This window comes from Bombus vosnesenskii, unplaced genomic scaffold (assembly GCF_011952255.1).
Source record: "Bombus vosnesenskii isolate JDL3184/JDL3185 unplaced genomic scaffold, Bvos_JDL3184-5_v1.1 scf7180000013295, whole genome shotgun sequence".
Taxonomy (NCBI): domain Eukaryota; kingdom Metazoa; phylum Arthropoda; class Insecta; order Hymenoptera; family Apidae; genus Bombus; species Bombus vosnesenskii.
Genome location: NW_022882946.1, coordinates 661,450 through 682,402, shown reverse-complemented (window position 1 = coordinate 682,402; position 20,953 = coordinate 661,450). Strand labels below are relative to the sequence as shown.

The 20,953-nt window shown below is 44.8% G+C and overlaps 1 protein-coding gene across 3 annotated transcripts in view; it reads left to right on the top strand.

Moving 5' to 3' along the window:
- The window catches only part of LOC117233276 (A disintegrin and metalloproteinase with thrombospondin motifs 7-like), a 56,980-nt gene that overhangs the window by 11,033 nt on the left and 24,994 nt on the right, over positions 1-20,953 (top strand). For all 3 annotated transcript variants that reach the window (XM_033493410.1, XM_033493411.1, XM_033493412.1), the window contains exon 3: positions 16,932-17,266. In XM_033493410.1, the coding sequence (XP_033349301.1) occupies positions 16,932-17,266 (335 nt within the window). The remainder of the gene's footprint in view (positions 1-16,931; positions 17,267-20,953) is intronic.

Sequence of the window (20,953 nt, the reverse complement as noted above, 5' to 3'; positions counted from 1 at the left end):
CAAGTCGCGAACAAAAGTAACTCGAGAAAGCGGGCGAGAAGCTATAGAATCGGCTATGTTTCTTTTCTCCCTCTCAATCTCTCGCTCTCTCTCTCTCTCTCCTATCTTTATGCTTTTGTCATTTTTCACTCGTCCTCGACGCGCCGCTGGATATCATTTTTATCCGATTTACAGTTACGGAATAACGGATAGTCGATTCTTCGAGAGAAGATTGTGTTCTCGTGAGATTCGAAAGATTGCGAGAACTAGAGGAAATCTTTCAAAGTATCATCTTTTCGGTAATGGAAAAAAATACAAAGTGGTAATTGATCCGAAGATTTCTTGAATTCGAAGCTTTGACAAAACGATATCGAACGATATAGGCATTTATTCATAGACATTTTGATTTACGAACGATGCTGTAAATTATAAACTTTACGCTACTGTTAAAACTCCGTTTAAAGAATCCTAGATCGTAATCCGAGCCTAATTCGATCCATCATACGCCACAAATCCGATGCGAACAAGTAGAATCGTGAAAACGATAAAGTTTCGATTGCCATACTGCTACGCACCTCGTAAATTCGTCTACTCGCTTTATGTACGTATACACGATTCGAAACGCAACAACCACGCGGATATTTTCGAGCAGAATTAAAAAATCTAACCCCGGAACGAATTCGTTGCCGTTGTGGATGAGATCGCCCGCGCATGGTCACCATTTTTTCCGCGTCGGGAAAGAAGGTTCGAGACAATCGCGACACGACGGCCACCTTTTCAATGTAGATGACTGGAGCCCCGCTTGTAAATATTTATTCGCCTTGTGGGCGAGGAAGACAATGCGAACCGGGTAGAATTAGCGACGCGAAGCGAAACCGCGTGTTGAAATTGTCCTGTTATTAGGAAGCAATTATCCCGATCCAAGAAAATTATAGCGAACGGTGGAGGCGCGTTTACGCGACGCAGCGTGTGGCGTGGCTCGGTATGGAAAGACCGGTTAGCTGACACGCGTAATCTGACCGCTCTGTCGATCGTCCCTTCGGTTATTACGGAATTATTAACCCTCTGCGGCACTCAACCTCTCTTCCTGCCGTGAGTATCCTAATGACGAGGCATTAGCAGGGGTTTGCACCTCGTCGCCGCTTCGCTCTAATTTGAAACTTAACGCTGGGAATTCGAACTACGGCCAACCCTGCAAACTTCGAATTGTTTCAAAGTCCTGGCAGAAGTTAGACTCGAGTTTAAAATCATCGGCGGCCGGAGATAACTTTCCTAGTAATTACCTGCCCGCTCGCGCGCAAATTATCAGACGGTTATATTTGATACGCGTTTCTTTCCAATAATCTAATTTCCAATGGCGCAACAAGAAGTCGTCGACGTATCCAAGCATCGAGATCATTCCAGATCGTTTCGTGCTTAACAACACGTGTGTTTGCACTTGCTACGTTTTTGCTATTTCCTATTATATTTTGTTGTTTTAAAAGCTAAAGAGATACGAGGTCGTGGCAACGTCTACGCTTTTGTCAACTTGATACGGTTACTTAAATATCTTTGATCGTCTGAAAACCACGCAAAGCCCGATAAACTAGTACTAAAACGAATCTCAATCGATCTCTTGACGAAGAAAAAAACCAACGTCCCTGAGATGGCGCCAAACATCTATGAAAGCGATGAAAAAAAGCAGGCTCGTGGCCCGTTCGTAGGAGCAACAAGACCGGCCGTCCATTCATGGCTCGAACCCGTTGAAAAATCGGTCGGTCGTACGCTGAATATGTAACTGCTGGAACAGCAGCGTGAGCGAGCGCGCGTGTTTCTCGCGTAGCAATGGGAATGCCGCTCGAACCGCAATCGCGTTCAAATATTATGCGCCTACCTCCTCGATGGAGAATTTACAACGAGATAAAGGTATTTCCAAATTACGACAATTTTTTAAATTAGCAGGAAGATTAATGGATCTTCCGGGCAATTGGTACTTTGAATTCCGGTTGCTCGAGTTTATCAGGCTGTCGTCACCTACTTCGAGACGAACGAGTCGTTCCAAGTTTCAAACGTGTCCCAGGGATTACAAACCTTCAATTTTCAAACTCTTCGGGACCCGTCCGGAAGGTTGGAAGATTTTAGGATTCGCGAGAACTATGAAGTTCTTAAGCCGATATAAAATCTTAAGTCCATGAATTACACAGCTGCGCGGTTCGAGGTTTGCGAAGAAAGATTTGAGATTTTCTATGCGAAGCTTCGCGAATCGAAGTGGCTCGTGAAACTTGAAAATTCGCTCGTGAAAATGCTCACAAGCTCGAGTAATCGAGCAGTGACTAAAATGTTATACTCTGCCACAAAATTTATCCAATTTTTCAACTAAATTTACAAATTGGAACGAGTCGATATATTTACGTTCTTTTGCGATGCGCGAAAACAATTAAAGCTCACGCAATGGCGCGAGCTGCTTGTCCATCAAAGTCTGGAGCATCGACTGATAACCAAATGATTAATGCGAGTATCCTCTAATGGATAACGCATTTGGAAGATGAAACCAACTGCATAAAAAAATGAATAAAAAAATGTACGGTAAAAAGTTTTAATTTCGTGAAAATGTAGCTTGAAAGATACGGTATAAAAGCAATTTGTATAATTGCAAGAATATCTCCGCAGAAAAATAATTTATAAACAAATAAAGCCCGTGAAATCGAAAACATTGTTCTTTCAGAGGGGCAAAAATATTAACGATTGATTAAAAGAATACATCGGTTATAAAACCGTTAAAAAGCTGTTAAAAAATCGTTGTAAAACGGGAAATTCTGAATTCATCGCTTAAGAAGCAAATAAAATATTACGACGGAACACGCGGAGAGAGTCGACGAAAAGTCCCCTCGGAAAAGAATCAAAGCGTTTCAACTTCGTACTGGCAGATTCTCCGCTTCTATTCTGCCTCGTCGCAAAATATCGGCTTTTTCAGGACGGATGCATTGAAAAAGGTGGGCGAGGGGAGGGAAACGCGCTTTGAAGATGAGGAAGCATCGAGAAGGTCGAGTAGCGAAGAACGGGACGGTGGAGGAAGCGAAGGCGAAATAACCGTGGCATCGGTAGCGGCAGTTGGCGCACCTGTACTGTTGCACGCACGATGTTCGATGAATGCAAGAGCGGGGGCGGACAGGCGTGGGCCGTGCCGTCAATAGACGGTACACGCTTGCTTTTTGTCTCTCCTTGTCTTTTCGCCAGGGCCGAGGTTCGGCCCGATGCGAAAGCGGCAGGAAATAAAAGGCAAGACTGGCGTGGGTCGCGCGCCTCGCACCGTGCAAATCCGAAAATGCTGAAACGCGGCTGTCATGCCACGCCGCTTGTTCGTAAGCGTAGGCACCCGATGACGAAGCATTATCTTTATTTTCATTCAGAATCGAGACGTCGCGCCGACCGAACCATCGCATCGCCACGCTCCAACTTCTCTCATTCTCGATCGTGATCGTTTATGCGATACGCGTTACGCGCCTCCACCAAGGGCTATCCACTCGGTCGATCAAACTATCGACTATCCTTCGAACGATGGACCGGCGGATCCTACGAACTTACGTCGCATCCGACATATTTCACTCCTTTTTGTTATTTTATTCGATACAACGTGCCTGGCGAAAGAGACGGTCTCTGCAAAATGTAGCGGTACATTAAGCATCGAAATAAACGACTCACGGCCGTATAAATCTCTTTCGTAAATTCAGGAATTAAAAATATCGATTTTCGTCGGAACAACGAAGTCGGAAATATGTTTCAACGCGCAAGAATAACAATTAAAGACTCGGGCTAGAGTTATATTCGGATCACAGCTGTCAGACTTCTACTTCCGTATCCATATGCAACATAAACGTTATCCAGGGATTGTGAGAATATTAGAGCAAATATTAGCGCTCTGTGTTTGCTCGTAACACGTGCGAATGTTTGGTTATACCACGATAACGGGGATAGTCATTGTGTCCGCGATCTTATTAAAGTCTCGTTAGCGGTTCAGCTTTTTAAACGAAATACGTAGTAAGATTTGTCATTCGTCCCGTTTGTTGAAATAAGCGTAGAACTAAATGGAATAACTATCCAGACTGAGACAACGAATCAGGGAGAGAAACAACGCAAAACTCTGGTCGAAATAATTTCTTATCATACCGTTTTAAACGGTAAACGGTAAAAGTTTCCAAAGATCGTTGTTCTTGCGCGACAGGATCATCGGGAAAAATGCACTTACCAGTTCGCTACACTCCTACGAACGGTAGTATTCGTTAGTTCCTCTGGATAGCATTAGGCGATAATCGAGGGAGACTGATACAAGATCGGCTCGCTAGAGCATCGTTCTTCGCGCGATTTGATTGGCACGAATGGAAGAACGAGCGATTTGCACCTGCGGGGGCAGTCAGGACGAAGACGGCGGGAAGCGTAGGCCGACGCTCTCGCTCGAGCGGCTATAACGAATAAAACCCACGCCAGCGTGTCTCAAGAGGAGGAGGAGGAGGAGAAGTGATCCTTTTCGAGAGATACTACGGCTCTCACCCACGAATGCACGTTTTTGCGTATGTTACCATCCGATGAAGCGCCATCCCTTCTATTTTTGGACAGAGTCGGTCCGTCTTTAACCGCGGAAGCTTCCTGCCACGCACGCGTTTCTCGTCGTTTCCATTTCATTCAGATAAAATTTATATCACAGTAACCAAGTTTTTGAAATACACGTGAGTAATCCAAATCGAAAGGGAATCGCTAGTTTAGTGGAGCGAGCGTTGAAAATATTCCAAATATAATTCAATAGTATCACTGCATTCGGAAGACAGTCGCTTTTACTTCCGCCTTTTTTATTCCGCCTGTACGTAAAACACGCCGTTTTAGAAAGTTATTTTCCCGCTGTATTTCAGATCTATCGGTATCCCAGTGTATCGTGTATTTCTCGCAACGCTTTCAACAGTTTCAACACGTAACAAGATGAAACAATCGCGTTACACGAAAAGATCAACAACGTTTCAGCGAGTCCACTTCCTCCCAGGCATTTGCTACTTTTACCCGACATAAATCTGCCGTGTCGGTTTATCGCGTGTCGTCGCGCGTTCCCCGCGCAATCTGCAACGACGTTCGTCAAATAGAGAAAGAAGCGGCGAAAGAAAGGCGAGCACGGCGCAATCGCATTTGCTTACCTGTTGTACATAGAGAGAGAGAGAGAGACGTTTTGATCTCCGATGAGAAAATTAACGTTGCCACCCCTCCCCCCCCTTTGTTCCGATAGGAGACAAGTTTATCGACTGTTCGACGCCGGATATCGTAACCAGACGACCCGAGGGAAATCGCAAAATCCGTTATTGCGCTGTCTCCAGGAGAAGACACACGGTGGCAGCTAGTTTACACGTTCGATAAGTGACTGCACCGGAATGCGGGGAAATTTCTCCCTAGCTCGGAACCTCGCACTCCTTCGGGACGTCCAACTTCCCTACTCACGCGATCAGCCACGAAATTAATGCGAACCATACTCTGCCTCCTATCTTTCGTTTCACGCTAGCTCGAGTGTCGGATTTAATACGAGGATTCGCAATTCGGTAAAAATTTATTTCTACTTTGTACCATGGTTTTAGATTCACCGAAAGGAATAGGTATATAAAGTCTTACCTCTAAATTCATCCCAGTCTCGTCTCGGAAGCACGAGGACTTTGCACAAGCGTACAGCTTTTGAAGAAGCAGCTTTCCGTAGAAGGACGAACGATCAGCACCGACGTCGTACAACCATAAACTTATTGCTCTCTTCTCGGTTCTTTTACTACCTTCTCGCGATATTAAGGGGAAATTTGGAGCAGTCCGGAGTAAAGGGAAAAGAGAAATCTGCTTATCGCGATAATATCGTAACGAACAGGATTTAGATAAAATATGGCAAATACGCAAGGTTTAGCTAACGGGTGGACTTCGTGCTGTTCCAAGCGGACGTTAGCGGAGCTCGTGAAGAATATCTGGAGAGTTCTTGTTCCGTGAAAATGGTTAGCGAGATAAGATGCGCGCGTCGTGTGCCGACACGATGCAGCACGAGCACGTTAGTACGCCCGCGTAAATAGCTGGTTGTATCCGCAATTTATTGGCCCGGCGAAAGATAGATGCATTTTGTAGCAAAGACAACGCGCCACTTGCGCGCCGCCCTCGCGATAACAATTCGTCAACCGGTCATCATAATTTATCACCGCCCGCTGATAACCAAGATTCGCGATAACGCTGTAGGAAAGGGTATTTAGGCGGTAAGGAAACGTTGTTTTGCTTTTAGAGGCAAGATATTATCAGAGATAAAATATTCGTGTATTTGTTCGCGCATTTCGGAAGAGGAAATTTCGATCCAGATACTAAATAGAGGCACCTTTAACGGCCTCGAAATGCGTTAATGCCAACCCGTTCTTTGTCTCGCGCTTCGCAGACTCAACGAAACCTTAATCTTAATGTAACAAATCCACATTACACACCGATGCATTTACAAAATTATCGTATATCGTGTATTTCGCAACATATCCGGACCACCTTGTTTCTATCGCGTTTCACTTTTGTATCAAAGTCCGAATTTTATACCGGAGGCGAGGCAAACATTTATCCGACGTGCTTGGTTCAAAGATACGCAAACGTATTTTTATATAAATAAATTTTCTTCGCTTAAGTTTCAAAACCATCGGAATTTCCACGCATTCGCATAAATCCATCAAGCCCGAAAGTCGCTAGTTTTTCACGTGTCAAAGCCATTCGAATTGGCGCGATCCTATCTGCGTATATGCCTAAGATAATTAATGAAAAACGAACGAGCCAAGACAGTCGGAGATCGTGCTCGGTTGATAGCCACCTACGTGTAATTGGTTTAAACTTGCCTGGAAAAAATCATTCCGGAATCGTTTGCTTGGACGTTCGAGCGAAAATCATATTCGATTGATTAACGTGCGTGACGACCGGTGTGTTATTTAAATTATGCCTCGATCTTTCAATGAATTCTTTTTATTATCCCGGCCGGACGAGATATTTTGAAATTCATAGCTGCATTTTAATATTCAACCGTTTTAAGTGTTTCGATAGCGCTGACCCGTTAAAGGCGCGGCCTGAAAATAATTATCGCGCAACTCTCGAGGCTCGAGGATTGTCCGAGACTTTGAACGTTCTTAGCACCGCTTTCGAAGAATTCATCCTTCGACTTTTCGCTGGCTTTTGAAATTCTCCAAGATCTCGCAAGAACGCGTAAATTCAAAGAAAACGGAACGCGTTCGAGCAATCAAAGGTATCAAAGGATGCGATTGAATTCTCGGTTTCCGATGCGCCGACTCTTATACTCTGATCGCATTGGCAAGAACAGCACGGGCGAACAAGCCTAGAAGCAGCTTCGCGCAAAACCTGACCTCGCGTCGAAGTACACGCGCACGATAATTAAGTTGTATCGGCATGATTAATCGTTATTCGTGGTCGACCTAGCCTTGTTTCGGCCGATGTTGCGATGAATACCCAGAAAATTGCTCGGCAGACTAAGTTTTGTTCCGCGCGCGCTGCGCCGCACCATGCCGGCTGAAATTAATCCTTTTACTACTGTCGACTACCGAATGTTCGCTGCCGCGCTCCATTTCATCCGTCGGTCGATCCTTCCCGTGGAAACACAATTAACGATTTTCATTTCTCTTATTCCCAGATGTAACTGCATGTACGTACGAACGTGCAGCGTGATTGCAGCCTCGATCGCATGGATGAAACGCAAGTTTGATCTGTAACGACCCCGGCGCGACGCGATGCGACGGAACCTTGAGCCACGATTCGTTTAATCGAAATCGCTTAGTTCACCGTGAAAGCCAAGCCATCTGTTGCGCCGGAGAAACCAGCCGCGGTTTCCTTTACGCGAATGCAAAACACCGGACTTCAAAGAAGTCTTTTATCATGCCAAGTATAACCTTCGAAAGCTTACGCAGTAGTAAACGCGTTTGTTGCGTTGGCGTACGAGCAAATTCTCGTAATTGGACAGATCGAAACAAAGAGTTTGGTTATTTTAAAGAGCAAAATATCTTCTCGAGTATCTTTTGCAATTGGACGACGCGGAATTTACTCTTGGAAAGGAAATCAAGGTGTTCTTAAGTTTACAAACCTAGTTTGGTAAAGTTGTTGATGCGGTCTATGCAGCTTCGGTTAACTGCAACGTTCGGTGGTAAGGCAGATTCGGCATGTGCTTCGCAAACTTGACCGTTCTACTTAATCGTTACAGCGGTAATAGGAGAATTCTCGAGAAACGAGCATTCTTCGATTTCTGCAACGTCGCTTCCTACCGGAAGGAGACAAATCAGACAGACGGTAGCATAAAGTTTACGAATCGATGACCTTTGGAGTCCGCGTGGAACATCATTTCCTGGAAATTATGTTCCCCGTGGAAGTATAAACGTGGCCTGAATAAGAGGCGCAACGAATAGTTATTTACTATTCCATAAATGATTGCAAAGCTCGGTATATGAAGCACGCGAGAGTACGTTGTTGGGAGAATTTATGAAAATCGGAGAACATTGCACGGGGAATAATTCAGCAGCTCGCAGGCAAAAGTCACGGCAAGTCGAAAACGATGTCAAATTTTGGTATCGTAAACCAGTCGACCGTCGTTTCGAGAGAAAACGTATTGAAACGTGTTTTCAAACTTCCATTAATTTCGGTCTCCGTTGCGAATCGCTCGATTCCGGCAATAAATTTAGAAAAATACGTTTTCTTCGTGAAAATGCCGAATCAATGGAAAAATCATTAATCGAATCGTAGATACGCGATCGAGTGTATGTCCGTGTTATTTATTGAACTATTGAACGCGCGTTACTGCGTTAACGTTAACGCAGTAACGCGTCGGATCGACCGAGGGAAATTCGGTTTGCTATGTTCGAGCTGTGCAATTTCACATATTGAAGCGCGTGTATCACCGGTTATTGCGATGTAAATGACGTATAAAATTACGAGCTTTAACGGCTTCTAACTTCGATATACTCTCAAATAACCGGGAATATTCTAAAATGAATACAGCCCCTCTGCGCCCCCCTTCCACATACGGATAGATCCCAAGGAAGAACGGAAGCTGCAGCTACGATACACGTTTCCGTAACTATCACAATGTAAACTTCGTTCGGAATCGCAAACCTCCGACTAGTCTAATTTCAATACGTGGCCAAAGTAATCAAACCACCGCGCCGCGTCGTGCTCCGAATTCGATATACAGCTTGATTCCGAAATGTGTCGCGAAATTTACCGATTCTACGCTTCGAAACTGGCAAAGATACGTTTGCCAATCTCCGAACCGCTGGGAATTCCGTGTTTCCAATTACTTAGAGTAACTTTTTACCCGTAGATCGTATCTATTATTTTGCTTTCGTACGTTGTTACGGTACTTTGAAAATATGGTTAAAAAAGTGCAAGCCCACGTAGAAACTTTTCGAGCAAAATACTTTCTTTCGAACATTACGCGCTACTTTACGCGATACGTATATCGTGCTTTTGTTGCTCGTAGTCGTATGCTAAACACAATTTATCAAAGGTACACGAGCGAAAACCTGGTTTCATACTCTTCCTGGATTCGCTAAATTTAGAAACGCCAAAAATAGAAAGCGTCCACGTTTATAGCGAATGTTTCGTCGAAGTAAGGTCAGGTAGACTCGTCGGCGAAGTTCCTTAACATTCGGTCTACGTCGACTTACAAACCGACTTGTACCTCTACGATGAATGTATACAGTTTTAAGCGTCCAAGTTTAAATCTCGATCATTGAGTTGAAAACTGTTGGAAAGCCGCCAACGTAGTTTCTCCCATTCGTTCGATCGCTATTCTTTGTTCCTTTTGGATCAACTCGTGTATGGAAGTCATCGCGAGCAACGAAAAGGCGAGAGTTACGAAACTTGTAATTCGGCAACGCGTTTTTAAGCATCGCACGGTAGAACCCAAGCCGACGACTTTACAGCGGTATTTTTAATCTAGAAGGAAGACCGTTTGAAATTATTCGGAAGAGTCGAGAGCTTGAAGCGACTCGGCGCCAAGAAACATTGTGGCAAAACGTCGGAACGTTAATCTTGAAACGTCCTGTAACCAGTCGAGCGAACCAACTGTGCGAATATACGTGAGTCGATCGCATGGCCGTGTTTAAAGTTCGATCGAAAAACACCTTAACCTCGGTCGAGCCGCACGCCTCTCGATAATAAGTACATCGTGCAAAATTGCGGGCATGCTCGAACGAGCAGCCGTCTGGCCGAGAAATCGTGGCTAATGAGATAACTATAAAAGTTCAATTAGCGTCGGAGAATGATCGTTGCCGGTCGACGGAAGCCGTTTATTGAAAAGAGACCACGAACCGCAAAGTATGGAAGCTGCGCCGCGTTTCCACGACTATCGTGGCAACCTTAATGAATTCGATAAGTAGGCATATGCTAATGGGTGGGAATTTTTGCGGGGCCGCGCCGATGGACAGGACAGGCACGAGTCTCGTCGCAGTGAGTCATACCGAAGAAGGAACTGGTTTTATACCGTAATGCCGGTCATCGACGATAATATATTGTCCCGACGCCTAATAACTTTGACTTCTGGAACTGTGGAACCGGAATCTAACGTTGCGTGAATCCTCGCGGGTCCACGACGCGTCGCCCGACGTGGCCTGAATTTATTTTTCGTGCCTCGAGACGTGTCTCTCGCTTGCACGATGGCCATGACCGTTACGCCTTTCAAGTCCACCGATCTCGCAGATATCTACACGGAAATACTCATCGGTGTTCCTTCGATCGATACGTTAGCTCAGGTCGGATATGTTTAGCGTTCGAATTATGGAATCTAGTCGGAATTTCGGTAATACGAAATCTAGAGAGGAGTCGCGAAGATTCACTTTTCTCATCGCGTCTGAGAAGATAATGCTCGTTCGTTCGACTAATTTCGTATTCCAATCCCTTTGGCCGTATATTCTCTCGAGATATCCAGGACGATCCAAATTCTTTTCCTCTATTTTATACAAGAGCACCGAGAGTCGGTCGAACAAAAAATTTGAAGTGGAGCGCTCGAGCTAAACCATGGCAGCTCCATTTTTAACGCGGAGTCTTATCTTTTCCCTTCACTGGCACTGGACCTTTTAGTTTACCATATGGTAGATGGGAAAAACTAGAAAGATCAGCAACTCTAAATATCGTTCGCGAAAAATCGAGATCGCAGACTCGGCGTTCTTTATTCGCAAACATACAGGATATCCTTGGTTCGTTGTCTTAAACGAAGGAGATTCGTTCCGAGATGCGATATTAGTCCCGCGAGATGATCGATCGACGCGCAACCATCACCGACTACTGTACGATAGATTAACGAATAACGAAACGCTCGTAAGCGTCGCGTAATTACTCATCTATTTTGCGTAATTGAACGAGTGTCGTACGAGCGACTTGGCCGATCGAGTGTGGGAAGGATCGGTGATCATATGTGCGAAGAATCGCGTATAGAGTATCGATGCAGTAGGTAGAGACTGTATGGGAGGTCCGAGTATTCATCCGAGTCCCCACCTGCATTTAACCCCGACTCGCTCCAGGCACACGCTGATTGGTCCGCCCGCCATTTTTCCGACTTTAATGATAATAGGATAATGATGATTATACCGTTCACCGAACGCACTAGATGTTACCTCTCTCTCCTCCTCCTCCTCCTCCTCCTCCTCCTCATTCCCTCTCTGTCTCGTCGTCCAAGCTATTTATCCGCATCGCAGAAACCTGTATCGAGCGTGGAAAGCTGCGAGCCGCCGCTCGATCGACCCTACTCCGGCGATCGTTCCAACGATCGACGTTTTTTCCTAGCGAGCTACCGCCACGATGTATCCCGCGGCCGATAGTATCGAGAACCCGGCCACCCGCGACACCCACCTTCCCGACAATCACCATAGAAATCGAACCATCGTTTTTACAGCCAGGATCGATATCTTGATTAACCGTGAAGTGGTTCAAGGTTGCCATTTGAGCGCCGCAAGGCACGCGATTTTTACAGGGTGGAAATGTTTTTGCCGAACTGAGATTACGCCGCGCGCCGTGACATCGATGCAACCGTTCGCCGATAATGACGACAATTATGACCGATACTCGTTAGTCATCCCGTGGTCAAACCATCCGGATGGTACATTGTGAAGTAATCGAGGCACGAGACCAGTGGTTCTTTACTTGTCAAGAGTTCGAACCGTTCGAGAGGTTCAAAGATAAACTTAACTGCAACGTTGCCTCCAGTTAGTTAACGGCCAACGAGTTTATCCTCTCAACAATGTATACGCGGTAACTAACAATCATAATATATTACGACGAACGATAATAAATCGTAACAGATGCTACCGTTTTCCTTCCTAAAATAATGAAAATTCATCGTGCTCGCAGATATCTGTCTGTCTATTGATCGAAAGATATACAAGCGTACGAAACGTTAAGTAATTTCATCGAATTTCCGATTCCAATTTTTTCCTTTTTTTTTTTTTTTTTTTTTTTTTATACAAATAATCGGGAAATATTTCGTCCAAACTATCGGACAGGTGTAAATCTGTTCGCTATATAGGAGATGCTTGAACGGTATGGGAACGGAATTCAAATTCTTGGACATTTTAGTTATGTATTTGCAGATACATACGCAGGCGAAACGCATCGTACGTAGAAAATCGTGTAAAACGAATTGCATGAAAATTATCGATATCCATGCGAATTCTTTCAACGGGGGGAGATTGGACGCGAGAGGTGCGTTTGTTCGGCGATAATCCCATTCACGCGCATAATTCCCGGTGCTTGCCACGCATCATTAATTACGGCCGTTTACATTTATCATTCGTCGACGGCCGTATATTTTCCAAAATTTATACCGCGCGAAGAGCCACCGGAATTTCAGGTATATTTTAGGTCCGGTTTCCGGCCTATTCGTAATAAGCCGTGTCGCGCGAATAATTCTCCTCGCGACAACGTGCGGCGGATCGATGCCGCTGCGACTCGTTACCAACAAGCTGATTAGCCTTCGATATTAACGTAGAGATGAAATTATCCGATAAACAGTGTGAATCGACCGATCCGCGCTATCGTTACTCCCTTACGAATCACCGTATCGAACGTGCGTTACCTTCGACGATTTTACGTCACTCTTTCCCGATAACCGTCCATCGATGACTTCAACTTTTTCCATATCCATGAAAATAATCGAATTTGCTCATATTCGATAAAATACGCTTTTAACGCTACAACGATGTTCCAGTCAAATCTTTCAATTTTTTACGATCTCGTTTTATTACAAAATTTCACCCGTCCAAGTTCCGTTGACGATAAAACGATTTTAAATAGAGTTCTTTTTCGCGCCATCTCGTTTGATTTTAACAGCCTCCTTAATTTTGTCTCAACGATATTGCCACTATTCATCCTCGAAAGCAATCCATCGGAGAAGTGGCTCGATTTCGTAGCGGATCGATGGTAAGAATCAAGAAGGAACGTTAGCGTACTGTATCCTTGTTTCCTTAGCCTTGGGTGTTTCGGTGCCGGGACAGAAGCTGGTAAACGAGCGAAACTTCTCTATAATTTAACTCTATCGATTCTTAAAAATACTCGCAACTCGAATAAAACGCTTTGTTCGCCCTCTATCTGTATTTCACGTTGAAACTGACATATCGATACTCGCTCAGAGTTATCGCTTTGACAGGAATAACGTTGGAAGAACTTTCATTGGAAACGCTTAATCCTTCGGCTTTCCATATTTTTATTTTCTAGAGTTTCTATATCGGTATCAAATTGACGGGGAAATGCCTAAGTACTAAACGTCGATCTAGTATTTTTCTGAAATACCAGCGCCGATAAAAAGTCACAGCGATAAACCTTCGTTAAACGAACGCCCGTTATCGATTTCACGAGGCCTGAAATCGCGGTTCGTCCTCCGTGTACGCAAGTATAAATGCGATCATAAATAGCGTCATATATCAAAGACATCGACGGTTCGTCGAGCGTGAATCGTTGTTGTGGACACCGATCGACCGATCGAACTACAATTTACTATTGTCGACGGTGATCTAACGTCTAATAAAATAATTGTGGTTAGCCTCTGGCCGAGGAGGACAGAGAGAAAAAGACGTCGGGAATGCAGCCACGGTTCAGCTGCCGTAATATGTCTTCATGTAAGAGCGGACTGACAGTTAACATCGTTGAGATCCAATCTGCATACCGAGATCGGATATCGTCTTCAATGAAACGGACGGGGCCGTTCCAGATTTTTCCTCCACCAATGCGATCGACCGGTTTAACAAAGACGCGCGTTTCGTCGTTATTTTCTTTGATATCTAGTTTCGAGCTGCCTCTCTCCAGAGTAATGGATAAAATTGATTTTTTTCTCTTCTTTCTTAGAAACAACGTTGCTTCGTATTTGCGCTTTTCATTCGATCGAAGATTTTAGATCGTCTTTGGCGCGGCTAAACTAACCGATAGCTTTTACCTATCGCCTGAGTTACTCGATTCGCATAAACGTTTGTAAGAGAATCTCTAAACGAGTTTCGAACACTCATCGAATGCGTTTATACGTAGTTGACGATACGACCACCTGTTTGCAAGGGAAAAAGAACAGAAAAGTAAGTTAGCATTAACCAACGCGTGCTCGAAACTAGTCGAGACAATAAAGAATACCCAACGATAAAATAATACACGCCGGATAGTCGGATACGAATTAACGCGATCAATGCGCGAAGCTAGTTTGCGACACGAGGATCGACAAAGCACGATATACGTGCGTGATTCCCTTTACGAACCTTTATGGTCTTCGTGTTTGCGATCGAGACGTATCGGCAAGTGGGCGCCAAGATGACAAATTGCCGGTGACATTCTATCGTTGGTCGAGGGACGAAGAAAAATCAGAGGTGCTGGCGCGCAGACTTCAAGATCGATGAGCAGCGAATAATCGAATCCACAGCGGTTCTTTTCTAAGCGGTCGACGTTGTGCTTCGACCCATTGAATCAGTCGGAAATTATTACATCAATTTTACGGTGCATAACTGTCGTTCATTCGGCTACGCGTTGTCACCCGATCGGCCAACCGCTTATCATATTGCGGTCGCCGATGTTTGGCCGATCGTTGTGCCATTGTTCCGAATTATTTTTGCCAGCCGCGTACCGATATTGCGGATAATTGTTCGCTCGTGCTCGCGAGTTCTGCGGTTCGTTCCATCCTTTTCGCGCTTTTAAACGTATTTTGGTATTCGCGTTGCTTCGATGAAGCAAAAATCATGTCAAAATTTGTTGGCCAACCCGGAGTAAACGCGAAGGAAAGAAGATCGTCGCTTCGGATAATATCTCGCAACGATGATACCAAATTTGAGAGAAACTTCACGAACACGTAGCTTTGGAAAGGTAGAACAGCAAATATCGGAAAAATGAAACGATCGATACCGACTGCTTACTTTCTCGGTAGATCTGTGCTTAGAGGCGATTCTTTCATTGGATAATGCATCGGGCTCGCTTATAAAACTCACGTGACAAGCTCCGCGATTATGCGGTGTAACGAAGTACTGCGTGAATGAAAAATAGATAAAAATGCTAAGGTAAAAAATGGAGGAAGGAAAGAGAGCGAGGTGGAAATGAATGTAATGCAATTTTCAACGGTGGCAACGCTGTGCTAAGTGAATAAAAGTTGGAAAGGAAGGTTGAAAAGTATCCAATCCGCTACAAATACCGCTTCGCAGCCTCTATGCTCTATTCGCCGTTGACTTTACGGCATAATGAGTTCCATGAGCTGGTAAAAAAATTGGGATAAAAAACGAATTACACAGTGTCTCGCTTGTCTAACTAGAACATGAGAACTAACGAGATATCGTGATTACAGGTAACGGTAAGCATTATTCGATGTCTTTTTAAAAAAGAAGTTAACGCTATTAATGCGTCTATAGTGTTTCAACGACAGAGCATACCGAGCGATCGCTAGTTTGCAGTTTCAGCAACGTCGCAAAGGATGCGGATGTTTGTGAAATTTCAAGGTTCTTCGTTTCCGCTCGGCTCGCGTAAGATAGAAATCGGTAAAAATCGATAAAAATGTTCCACGATACTCGGAAGACGAATTTTGCTTCAACGTAATTTCTTTCGAATTTTCTCCTACTCGGTAGGGGCCAGTTATTTCCTTGGAAAAGCTTCGTTTCAGAAGAAAAATGAAGTTTTATTATCGCGCCAAGCTCGAGGGCCACGGTAGGATTTAAGATGCCGGCGAGAACGTCAGAAGGCATTAAACGTTATCAACTAACGAACGAAATTCCCGTAAACCGCAAGTACGAGCGGCCAGGGTGCAAAATTCGAGCGTTACAGTAATCTGAGCAATTACTTAAGACGACGTTCGAGAATATGAATGATATCCGAGTATTATTCCGCCGGGCCGGTTTACAATCACGTCGCGATAGCTGTCTTAATGAAACACCGGGCAACGTTGATGCAATTATTTATTTGAAATATTGCTCGATGCAGAGCGCTGGGTGTCCGTAATCAATCACATCCTCCCTCGGGTTGAATTCTGCCGTCTCTGTCGGCGTTTACGAGTCTCTGCCCACTCGCTTCTACCACAGATCGCGTTATCTTGCATTACCCCGGTGAAACCGCCGCCGGTAAACACTCGATTAATATATAACGTTGTTTTACGCGATCGCTGCCTCTTCGCGGAATATTCGCGCAGAATATATCACGCGCTACGAATAAATTTTCTACGCCCAAGAAAACGTACGCCCATGCGTAAAACGGATTATATGCATCGCGCGAGACGAAATTTTAAAAGGAAGTTCCTGTCGACCGATGCTATCGAAAAACGCGAAACGTTGCATGCAACCCTATTGGTCACGTATCAATCAGCGGTGCAACTTGATGCTTTGATCAAACACCATCTCGCTATATCGCGATAACGAGTAGCGTGCTCCTCTACCGTGCACAGGAGTACTTGCTGGTCTAGTGACACGAATTTATCAGAATCATTCCCATTTCAGGCATATATACCATGGAGAAGCACGTCCAGGAGCACGAGATAGTGATACCTCGAAAAGTGACCTACCGAGGGGAGCTTATCTCGCACAACGTGACCCACCACCATCACGAGGACGGGCCAGTGGTACACTATCGATTGTCCGTGGCCGGTAACGAGTACCACATCGAACTGACGGCCGTGGACAACTTCATCGGACCAGGGATGGTCGTTGAAAGACGGAAACGAGACGTACATGTGCGCAGCCGGTCAAAAAATCGCTCGAGCAAGTGCCATTATCGGGGTTTCATTCAGGGACATCCGAATTCCCAGGTTGCCTTATCCGCCTGTGACGGTCTGGTGAGTTTTACGCTTTTGTCCTACCGTCTTCGTTGATTCTTTCCATTTCTTTCTTTCTGCTCTTTCGTTATTCCGCGTTTCCAGAGCAGTAGAAATAGATTAAACGAGATTAGACGAAATGGATTCGTCGTAGAAATGAAAGAAAAACTGAAACTTGCGTAACTTCGAGTTTACGAATTATCGACGAATAAAGTAGAATTAAGTAGAATAGGAAAATACGCTCGCTGCGTCTGATATATCGTACGGGTGCTCTACTTGAATTTTCATATCGATTACGAGAGATACGGTACACAGCTTTACCTTTGATTCCTCGATATCGAAAGCAAACAGTCAAACTTACCTTACGACGATTGTGTTTCATCGTCTTTCGATATTTGATTATTACTATTTACCGTTACTATCTCTTTCGTGGAAATGCAAAATATTTGAACGATTTAAATCGCCGATATCGGAAATGTTCTCGATCCTCGTCCGTTATACGGAATTATAGAAATGAATACTGCGAATAATAATTATCAGATTATTAGCGAAAAATATTTAACACGTGTGAATATTTGCGGATGAATGTTAAACAAGAGCGGAAAATTAACGAAGCATGTATACAGACGTCGCTGTACATTTTTTCATTAAGAAATAATATCTGTTCTTCCGCTGGATTCTCGTCCATGTGCTATCTCAGCTTACCTTTTGCAGCTTGCGTATACTTGATAACATAGTAGCGCTGGCAGTAAAGAAAATACACGCGAGCCGGTATATACGCGCACAGAATAACGCGGGTTAGCGAGGTTTAGTTTTTCGCGGTCGTGAAACGAAACGATCCTCTATCATCTAGGGAAAATATAGATTAAACGCGAATTCAAATTCTTTTCCTTCTTGAACAACGTCTTTCAAAAAGACCGTATAGTAAGTCGGAGTATCTTGCTTTTAAAGAATAAGTCGCGCTTATTTACGTCTACCGAGATATAGAAAGAGGATATATCGAGTCTGGTTGACAATTTACGAGACCAAAGAAATTTGAATCGCCAATAAGAGAAACGATCTAGTTGTTCGACTTGCGATACGATGTACCCTCGTGCATAGTATTCGATGCAGCTCTTTCGAGTAGCACAGAGAATCGATAACGTTCCTCCGGAGTTTCTCTCCTACTCGTGCAAAATATTTGCTAAAATGGGAACTCTCGCAGCGATCTCCTACCAATTTCTCGACCACCGCACCCACCACCGCGCTGTGCCGCGTCTGACGCTTATAAAACCGCCTCAATTGGTGGCAGTCGCATCCGCGTTTAAAGCGGCATCCGTATCCGGCGGATTCGGTTCGGCGAAATTACATTTCCAAGTTGGGCACGGCTCGCGGAGAACAGTCTCGCCTGCGCCGCAAAACCGAAAGGCGAAATTTACGAATATGAACGTATATCCTCGACATCCGACGGGTGTGGTATCGCGAGAGAAACTCGCACGGAAGTTCGCCGCAGGGAGGAAGGACGTAGAGCGTAGAGCGTAGAGCGTAAAAGGTAACGCGGTAACGGCGCACAAGAGGGAAGAAAGAGAGAACGCGCGGAGGTGGCAACGAAGCGCACGATCTCGCGAAAAAGAGAAGCGCGAGAACAATGGAAGAAGCCGAAGGTCGTGCAAGTGGATAAGACGCGTGAAGAGGGGGAGAAGGGATAAAGGGGAGAGCGGATGCGAAAGAGGGAGGAGTCACGAAGCATGCATCGACGCAATTTGCTCGCAGCTTCCAGATAATGATTTAATTTGCCATGGCTTGGCAGATTTATGACGGCGCACCTCGCCGATGCGTCCACCTGTAAACGCGCACACCTATTCTCTCGAGTGTCTGCAATCCACGCGAACGCAATCAGCTTCCAGGCGAATTCGAGTACGAGTAACCTTTTGCGTTCGTGGATTTATGCCGCCTGCGAACCGTCGAGTTCGTTCGAGTATCTCGCTTCGCACCGCAGCGGACTCTTCAAATCCACGGAACAACTGAAAGAAGGCTATCAGCGCTGCTTATTAGCCGATTACCGCACCGTGCCGCATCGAGCCGCGCGATTGCGCGATCCTGCCTTGCGCGCTAACGCGTCGATGCAGACCACAGCTCCAGAATGTTAATTTTCTTCGATTTCGCCTTTGTACGAAGCGACGATTGAAAATCGGAGAATATGCTAATTTAGATAGATTTGCGATTTCATTTCAGCCAAGTACGTAGTAAGTACGCGTGTGTGCCGCTTTGTTTACCAGCGAATATTCTTGCAAAACAGCGTTTAATTCGTTGAATCGTATAAATCAGGTAATTCGGAGAAAGTACAAGCGTTTCGCTTGCATCGTATCTAACTTCGTTACAAGTGTAATAATAACCTCATCGTAATGACGTAATAACGTCATCGAAGCAGATTTCTAAATTTCGCACCCGACAGGATTTCTTCGGACTTTTTCACTACCCGGCACTATGCAAAAAAAATGTGCAACTTTAATCTTTCGAATTTCTACGTCCGTGAAAGATACTTTTTCCGAGGATCGTGAATAAAATTCTAGCGTATAAATAAAAATAAAAGATGATACATAGATTAATAAATCAAGTCAAGACGAGATTTCCATGGAGAAATAAATGCGTGTACGAATGAGAAGAGGTTGAATCGTGAGAGGCAAAATCAGATTAGATCGCATAGGTGGTCCGAGCGGAGGACGTTCGAACGTCCGTTCTGTTGAACGTGGAGAAGCGTAAACTTCCCTTTGTAAGGGGGCGGATTCTCACGCAACAGCAATTTTGTCTGCTCAATTTTCTAGAGGAAATCGGTTGTGACCGCTTACCGCTCGCGGCGATCGACCTTCCCGGTGTTATACAGAGACACGAAATTTTGCGAACTCGTCTCGCAAGTGCAGCTACGCGGAAACTGTAACCTGCCGTGACGTTCGTTTCTATCGCTCGATAAGGACAAGCCCGCATCGCTATGGTTAATTAATCGGTACGATTCATTTCGATTCGACCGTATGCGCGCATCGATCGAATTGTGACTTGTCGAATTAAATCATCGGCGGAGTTTGACGAAATTACGCGCGTTCGTGCTACCATGAATTCATCGAATTTGACTTTGATACATTGGGACAGTCTGCCTCTGATTCGTCTGTGTCCAGCGTAATTAGCCGAAGATTCCTCGATATGGTCTTTTAATCGGTGAATATGGAATCAGTGGCAAATATCAAAATCGCTCGCGTTGATCGCCCATCGAGAAAGAGGAAAGAGATCAAATTCGGTTAAGGATCATCGAAGCAATTCGAATCGCGAGACGATTCTTCTTACACGTTCGACGACGCGTTTATCGGTGTACCGTGTAGGTATAATCACCGGAAATCAGATTCAGGATATGTCGTCAATTATAATCCGTCGAAGGCAGCAGGTGCGGGAGGCGAAAATTAGCATAGATCCTTGCAGTGCAGTAGCCGCATACTTTGTTGTTAATTTCTCCTTGAAACCGTATTTACCCACGTGTGAGCGTTTTAATGCGCCCAACTACGATCCTCTCGCTATTACGCATGCGATATCCCATTTTATCGCACTATAAAATTGATGGAACAGAATGGCGGAGTGCGCGCAAAGCTCTCGCAAGGAACCGTCGTAAAATTTCAAATCGCCAACCGCTTGTACTCGCGGTTTACGATTCGATGAACCTTCGATTTCGACTTATGATCA